The 8,245-nt window shown below is 38.5% G+C and overlaps 2 protein-coding genes across 2 annotated transcripts; both read right to left on the reverse strand.

The window, feature by feature from the left end:
* Positions 1-254: 254 nt before the first annotated feature.
* Positions 255-3,851, reverse strand: LOC139122797 (uncharacterized). Its single transcript, XM_070688529.1, has 2 exons — positions 3,711-3,851; positions 255-3,413 (listed from the first exon to the last, which is right to left on the reverse strand). The coding sequence occupies exon 2, from the start codon at positions 1,869-1,871 to the stop codon at positions 600-602; it is 1,272 nt and encodes a 423-aa protein (XP_070544630.1). The 5' UTR covers positions 1,872-3,413; positions 3,711-3,851; the 3' UTR covers positions 255-599.
* Positions 3,852-5,958: 2,107 nt separating this feature from the next.
* LOC139123359 (uncharacterized) lies at positions 5,959-7,393 on the reverse strand. Its single transcript, XM_070689510.1, has 2 exons — positions 7,236-7,393; positions 5,959-6,568 (listed from the first exon to the last, which is right to left on the reverse strand). Exons 1-2 carry the CDS (start codon positions 7,391-7,393, stop codon positions 5,959-5,961), a joined length of 768 nt encoding a protein of 255 aa, XP_070545611.1.
* Positions 7,394-8,245: the final 852 nt, after the last annotated feature.

The following is an 8,245-nucleotide window of genomic DNA, read 5'->3' on the forward strand; positions in this document are numbered from 1 at the left end:
GAACTAGTACTACTCCGCTTTCTAACTTTGGACATCGTATGATAAGTGTCTGGCCTGGATCTGCCTCACTTGGATTATGGGCAATCACATGATGAGTTCTTTCTGACTTCGTTCCCTTCGATATTCGGTTGGTGAAATTCGGTGATAATGTTCTATCGTACCCCATTTTTCGTGTAATGTATATAGTAGTGAAGAAAAAAATTACAGTTAAAAAGAAAATAAATCACATCTTTACATAAATATTTCCGTCTGCCTGAAATATAAATCGATTACCTGTGTCGCGAATCAATCGAAGAACCCAATATTCTTGGAGATGATGAGCCTCTTGGTCATCCTCAGTATCCTGGAATACAGCTATGAATTCTAGTCGCTTAAAGAAGTTAGTCTTTTGACATTCCTTCACGAAAGCTAAAATGTTATGATACAGATTATCATCTTTGAGTCGGACACCTGGATTTGCCCGAAGGATATGTCGATTTACCCGTCGGAGTTTACACCATTCCAATTCGACAGAGAAACCAAACAGGTCTTTATTTTTAGAAAGAAACTTTGCAATATTCTTTTCACCAAACATGTCGATGCCGTAGGGGGGTGATATATTAATACATAATTTTATTTATAATGACTAATGTTAATCCAGTTAAAAATATCCATAGCTGTTCTCCAACAAATCCGACCACCGATCCTGCTGTTTTTAATAGAAAACTGACAAGTGAACCGATTAAACCTGGTATTGCAGCAGCACTTTTTGCGGCCAATGTTTTTAACCATTCGCCAAATTGCTTTACAATTTCTTTCGCTTTTGTATATACTTTGGGCGGACCTGAACCACCTGTGTTTGCTCCAGTTCCTCCTCCCCCTCCCCCTCCTTTAGTCACAGCCAGGGCAATTGTTGATATTGTCATTCCAAGGGCAGTCAGTATTGCAGCGATTGTTATACCATTTCGTTTAAATAACTCTGTCAGCTTCAGCCTGAGTGATAATTCTGGATCGGAAATTACATCACGAAGAGACCTAGTAGTAGCGAGACTTTCACGTGCCCCGCTAATCTTACCATTTTCGTATTCAATTCGATTGTCAATTTTAGCTTCTCTTGTTATGAGTTCAGCTAGTAGTTTTTCAGCTTTTTCTTTTGCTTGGGTGTGTTCTTCAGGAATTTCCTTTAACTGTTTTTCAACTTCTCTTTTCTCTAGCCTTATTTTAACTTTTTCATTGTTAAGGTCGCTAATACGCATATTCGCAATACTTAATTCATCATTAATAGCTCTATATTCAGGGTTTAGATTGTTCCATTGTTCGATTTTATTTTCAAAAGCTTGTATTTTATCTGCATTACCAGAAGCATCTTGTCGTAAGAATGTCAGTTCATCTTTGTATATACCCATGTCTTCTGGTGTCATCTTCTCAGCTGGTATTTTATTGTTTTTCACATCTTCAGAATACAATGTACGACTCACAAATTCAGGCTCTGCGCTAGAGCGACCTCCTAATACTTCTCTAATAAATGCATGTCCTCCTTTTTCACTCCTTAATGTGGCTAGCTTATAAAATCCACCTCCTCTATCTTTAGACAGCTTGAGGTTTTTATAATACAGCTTTCCATCCCTAATCTCAGATTCCATAGCCAATACATTTAGTGCATCCGGATCAGTAATTTTATTCTCCTTTAAGAATTTATTAACCATTCTTAATTTTTCATCTGCTCTAAGTTCAGTCAAACGATCAACCTTTGGGCTAGCAAGGAAAGGATCAGCTTCTGCAAGGGCATTATCATCGTCTATAAAGAATGTTTCAGCAGTAGCGTCATCATCATTTAAATTTGCATCATCGAAATCCTGGAGTGGTATATTTTCTTCTCCTCCTTCTGCCATATTGTCTTTCTATATTACTACAATTATTTTTTATCATCCCTTACATATACAGTAAAAAATGCACATCTCAGTTGTTGAAAGCGTTGAACAATTGGCCGACTATATAGAAAGAACTAGCGCTGCATATCGACGAAGTTATAAATTAATGGGTCGAATTGATATGGCTCTTAATGTGACTAAGGGAATTCTTGTAAGTTCAGCTGTAATAGCAGCAATTCCGACAGTTCCAGTTCTTTTAGCTTTAACTCCTATACCAGGTGTTATTATTGATGTGATACAAGGAAAAACAGGAGTATCAAAAAAGCGAGAGAAATATAAACATTATTACGTTCAATATAAACAGCTGCTTACACAAATACAAGAAAAAGGCGCAACAACAGAAAACGGGTCAGAACTTATTCAGAACATTTTCAAGCAGGCACTAGAAATTCAAAAACAAGAAGGATTTAGTCCGCCGCTGGAACGATACCTACGACATTATGGATTAAATGGATATGAAAGTTAGTTCGTACCGATAGGAACTCTCGAGTTCAACATCAGCTAGACTCCGCGACTGACTGACAACACGAGGTAAAAGTCCCTTTATATAGGCTAGTTTGATGGTGAATTTCCCACGGAATTTCCCGTACATGTTTATACATGTTGTGTGTTTATAATAGGTCAGACAGAACGAGTTTCTACATGTCACGGATCACTACCAGCATCTGTGGTTACTGTACTGACATGTAGTGACATGTTCTGCCCACTGGATTATTTTTAGATAACCATCTGTTAGCCATATCAATGACAAAGCCCGTTCCGGCTCCACGGTTAGCATTGACTGCATATTGGAGCAAACGAGTAGTTCTGGGAATTATTTTTTTCTTTTTAGTATAGTATATATTGATGTTAGGCGCAGTCATAGCTAGCGCTGAGTGACCTTACTCAGGGAACTCCCTCTTTACGCGCATGTGCGTAAGAGGGGGTTCCCTGTAGTTAAAAAAAACAAGATTGTAGTAAAAACAAGATTATCCAATTGTACACTATTACTTTACTACTACAGCAGATTCACCAAAGTAATCAAAATCCTGGTGAATCTTTTGTAGAAAGGATATGTTATCACTTGTCAACCAGTGTCCTGTAATAAACAAATGTCGTGACTATCACACAGATCACGAACTGCATTCACCGAGTTCTTGACAGAGCGACAATTATATGATGCTATACGCAGATTCATTGGTTAGTTTCTTGGTTTATAGAACTTTCGAATCAGCACTCCTTCTGGCCAGACATCGGGATTCAGCAGTTTCTGAAAGTTCCGCGCATTAACAGTTACACGAAAAGACGCGTACGATCCATATTTCGTTGCTAACTGTTCACAGTTCATCACGTCAAGTTGAGCTGTATCGGCAATATATCTGACAACTTGGACGGGTATATACAGTATATGGTTGTTATCTATGTCGAATGCGATATGCGCAGCACCGGTATTAATATCGACATCGTGTCCGCTTGCAATGTGCTCGGCTGCTAATCTTCTGTGCACCTCGTGGCCCCAGAGCTCTAATAGAAATAGTAAATGATGGCTTATGATGAACAACGAAATAGATGCTTTGCGAAATCGCGAAATAACGAAATTACAACATTTCCACAACCCAAAATTTTTCTTCAATAAAATCTAGTATTTAAATAATGTCCGTGACCGCAGCAGTTGGTTTACTGGGTTAATGAACGGATTAGGTATGTAATGGAATATTTTGAAGTGACTTCACGGTCGAACTACAAAGTGATACATGGCGAAATCATGGGCCGCCATGAAAATATCAGTATGAACACGTACTCCCACAGTCACTACAGTACCTGTTTAGTCAGGGGAGTTGTGAAGCTTCACAAATCTCTCTCGAAATAAGCCATAACATTTTGGAATTGAGGTTTTTAATCTTCAAACACTAGCTGTCGAAACGCAGCTATCTGTTGGCGGTGAGCGTGCGTAGATATGCGGTGGCAGGGTTGACCTTGATCTGCAAAGCTCTGCATGCATGGCAGGGCACAGGCGACCCAATAAGTATTACTGAGTTTTTCACACTTTTCTCTATCATTTTCTCCTCTTCTATCATGCTCTGAATGATCGGAATAATAAAATAAATGGTTTACGTAACCTAACCTAGCCTCCGTGACTATTTACTTTGCACTTCATTACAAGGACGTATATCTCTCATACACACATGCTGTAATTAATTAGTCAACACAACTAATTATGCTAATCCGTGGAATTATCAGACGTTGGTCAACATCGGAAAGATAGGTTTTAGTATTCCATTCCTATCTTTCGCGATGTTGATCAACCCGTAAAATCCCTGATAAGTCCACGGATTAGCATAATTAGTTGTGTTGACTAATTAATTACAGCACGTGTGTATGAGAGATATACGTCCTTGTAATGGAGTGTAAAATAAATAAAGAGTCACAGAGGCTAGGTTAGGTTATATAAACCATTTATTTTATTTATTCCGATCATTCAGAGCATGAAGAAAGAAGAGAAAATGATAGAGAAAACAGTGTGAAAAACTCAGTAATACTTATTGGGTCGCCTGTGCCCTGCCATGCATGCAGAGCTTTGCAGATCAAAGGTCAACCCTGCCACCGCATATCTACGCACGCTCACCGCCAACAGATAGCTGCGTTTGGACAGCTAGTGTTTGGAGATTAAAAACCTCAATCCCAAAATGTTATGGCTTATTTCGAGAGAGATTTGTGAAGCTTCACAACTCCCCTGACTAAACAGGTACTGTAGTGACTGTGGGAGTACGTGTTCATACTGATATTTTCATGGCGGCCCATGATTTCGCCATGTATCACTTTGTAGTTCGACCGTGATTGAAGTCACTTCAAAATATTCCATTACATACCTAATCCGTTCATTAAACCCAGTAAACCAACTGCTGCGGTCACGGACAATATTTAAATATTAGATTTTATTGAAGAAAAAATTGGGGGGGTTGTGGAAATGTTCTCATTTCGTTATTTCGCGATTTCGCAAAGCATCTATTTCGTTATTCATCATAAGCCGGAATGGCTATTATTCGGCACATCGTAAAATGAAAAATACATCTGAAAAAAACCGCCGGACCAAATTTTTCATTTCGCTGTTATTTCTCACAATATTTGAGATTCATGAAGGTTAACTAAAACTCCATGGTTTTAGTTTTTTAAATTTCCCTCTTATTTATTATGAAATGACAAGTTTACGATCGTTTGTGCTGTTGGCCGTGTTTTCGCCTATTTTTGCATAGAGTATTTTCGCTTCGGTATTTAAGAATTTCTTCATGAAATTATAGCCAAAATATCACAATGGACAGAGGAACATATGAGGAAATGGAATCTGCATCTCTTTCCTGAATATATAGCTGTGCGGCTAGGAAATTCGGCGAAGTTTTCAACATTACTCTCTTTCCTGAATATATAGCTGTGCGGCTAGGAAATTCGGCGAAGTTTTCAACATTACGCGGAAGCTTGATTGGCTCTCTTTACGCTCATTCAGCGTATGTGCGGCAAAAAATTGTCACATGTTGAGTGAAAAAATAGGGGCCGTTTTGCCCACAGTGAAGGGAAAAAATATTTGGAAGAACGTCCAAAAAGGTCAAGAACAAGGGCATAATAATTGTTTGACGCAGGTCATCAATTCTTTTTTCTACAAAAATGAAAAAAAAATCATGTGTATGGAAGGAGATCCTGGGCTGAAGACAAGAAGGACTTAGCCTACACATCTAAAAAAACAACGTAGTTTTCAGCAGTTTCATACCCATTCTCCTATCAACACAAAAAATAGGGATTGAAAAACATGACAAACAAATGCAGGATGTTAAATTACGAACACTATTATTAAATAACTTTTAATATAAAATGACTATTATAAGGAATTATTAAATAAATATACTTGTCTTCATTGGAAAAAAATATAGGTGTTTCCCTGGGATAGATCAGATCCCTTATGTTTTCATTTTTGCCCGTGAGGGCGTAATTCTCTAGCAACTCTCAACTCTTTCTCATTTCTTCAAGTTTACATTTAAGTTCTGTTTCTCTTTCTCTGAGTCGGCAAGTGTTTTCTCTAAACGCCTTTTGTTTTCCTCAGAGAGAAAGCCTCCATGTCGACTTTCTTGTACTTTGCAAGTTTTTCTTCCAGTTCTTTTCTCTTCTCTTCCAGAATCTCCACTTTGAGTTCGAACTCAAATTTCTCCTTCTCGATGGTGTCTGCATTATTTTCGGTGAACTTCAATTCACTTTTAACGTCACTCAGTTCCCTTGACATCTCTTCCTTTAGTGCTTCCAGCCGACCGATATCTTTAAGTTGCTGCTCACTTGCCCTTTCCAAGGAAATGATCTTTTCGTGAAGCTTGTGCCTGTCCACACTCAGAGAATTCAACTGATCGATGTGCTGACGGTTGCGGTTTTCCGATTGCTCCAATTGTTCATTCAGTTCGTTGTTTTCTTGGACGATTTCTTGTACTCGTGTCGTCATTTCCCAGAACATCATCCTCAGTTCGTCCATTTCACTGCGACCGTAAACACTCTGCTTCTTCGATTGTGTTCGTTTCTTTCGAAACAAACAGCGAGTCGCTTTCTTTCTCAAGCGTGTGTTTTCGGTCAAAATTTCCTCGAAACGGAAGGCAACGTCGTTCAAAGCTTTGTCGAACATGTCCACATCCCAATCGCTGAATCTGAAAATTTAAAACCGAAATGGAATAAACACTGAGGCAAATGGATGGTCAGAAAACTTAAATGTACTATGTGTGCATGACTTCTCGCGTTTTCAGTGATGTAGATATTGATCAGAACTAGATATTGAACTTTACTTTCCGCTGTTGCATTATACCTTGTCCGTGCAAAGTTGGAAAGACTAATATATTTCCTTACCCGTTTTGGAAGCTTTCGTTTTCATGTCCCCTTTCCGGGCAGTTCCGCTCTGTGACATTCGATGTAGCATTACCCATTGTTACAGTGAGTTACGCTTGCAGTAATTGGCAAAATGACACGAGTAAAGAACAACGCAAGGAGGATCGGCACAAGACGTACTTATGGCGAATACTTGTTCCAAAAACAACAGCGCAACGCTTGTTGTCTGGCAACAGGCTGTGTTCCATTTTCAGAATAGGTCACGTGACTAGTACTTCGAGCCAATCACGAATCAGCTAAATGCGCTCTCTTCATCGGAATGATTTCTGTATGATTACCAAGGAAGCAGAAACGTTGATCGTCCTTGAATTTCAGTTTTAAATTTCATTGCAATTATGTGAGGAGCGTTTCTTTTGGGATACCCAAAGTACAAAAGAAATCATACCAAAAGCTCCAGTATGTTGCATAACGAGACAAGCTGTTGATATTTACCTCATGTTTTGAGAGTTTCCCTTTTTCTTGCTTTTCACTCCACTGTATCTCTGTTCTCCATACAAGTTTTGCCACTGACAGTTTTTACAATTTTGTCGTAAAGAGCGATCGTCAAAGCCGGTCAATCTTCCAGCAAGTAAAGATTCTGCTCCGTACATTCCCAATAAGGGCATAAACTGATAAATCAACCATACAGAGATTCACATAATTTTTGCTATTCGATGTTACTGGACAACTTATGTCAGCCCAGGTAACATGTGTAACCATGTTTAGGTCCACACCTATGTACACAAGAGCTTGCAATATGAATGACATTAACTGGTCCAATAATCATTTCTATTCAAGGTAACACATTACCAGGTCCATTGGACATTTGTGATGTACAAATTTACGTAGGACCATCCTGAACCACTGATAGTTAGTGGTGGTACCAGGTGTCAGCACATTGCTGACATTTTAAACATAATCACTCCCAGGGCTTTCATAATATCATACATTTCACAATCATATTCATAACGAACACGATTTGGAATTAATTAGGAGAAAAGGATCTTTTTAATTATTCAACTTTATCAAAAGTGGTAGGTGCTCTATAGCTGAAAGCTGCAGTTACAATTAAGAAAACCAGATGAGCTTATATTTGCAGATTAAACATTACTACACGATCCAATTATCCCAAATTAGTTCCAATCTTTCCATATTCCTTTGAAGCGACGCTTAAGTTTACGCAATCGTGCACTCATAGATGGGAAACTTAAAATTCCAAACTAACGAGAAAAAAACAGAGAGATAGCTAACAAAGAAATCGTGATTTTACCGCATGAAACTGTCATTATAGGTTGATTTTTATTTGTTTTCTACTTCTAATTAGCATCTCAAATTTTTGCTGATCATTTCCAGCATGACCGGCGTCAATTCCGTAGTGAATCCGACCGAGTGGAGCTACCATTCGTACGATTGTTAATGTGGCAGACGAATCATGCAATTTGCTGTCCATTGACGTGATCTCT

This window comes from Ptychodera flava, chromosome 22 (genome assembly GCF_041260155.1).
Source record: "Ptychodera flava strain L36383 chromosome 22, AS_Pfla_20210202, whole genome shotgun sequence".
Classification (NCBI taxonomy): domain Eukaryota; kingdom Metazoa; phylum Hemichordata; class Enteropneusta; family Ptychoderidae; genus Ptychodera; species Ptychodera flava.

Bases quoted from the DNA above. Each gene is read 5' to 3' on its own strand.
- LOC139122797 (XM_070688529.1), bottom strand. From the start codon at position 1,871: ATGGCAGAAGGAGGAGAAGAAAATATACCACTCCAGGATTTCGATGAT.
- LOC139123359 (XM_070689510.1), bottom strand. From the start codon at position 7,393: ATGTACGGAGCAGAATCTTTACTTGCTGGAAGATTGACCGGCTTTGAC. The intron at 6,569-7,235 runs GTAAATATCAAC...TTAAATTTTCAG, and splicing joins GGAAACTCTCAAAACATGAG to ATTCAGCGATTGGGATGTGG.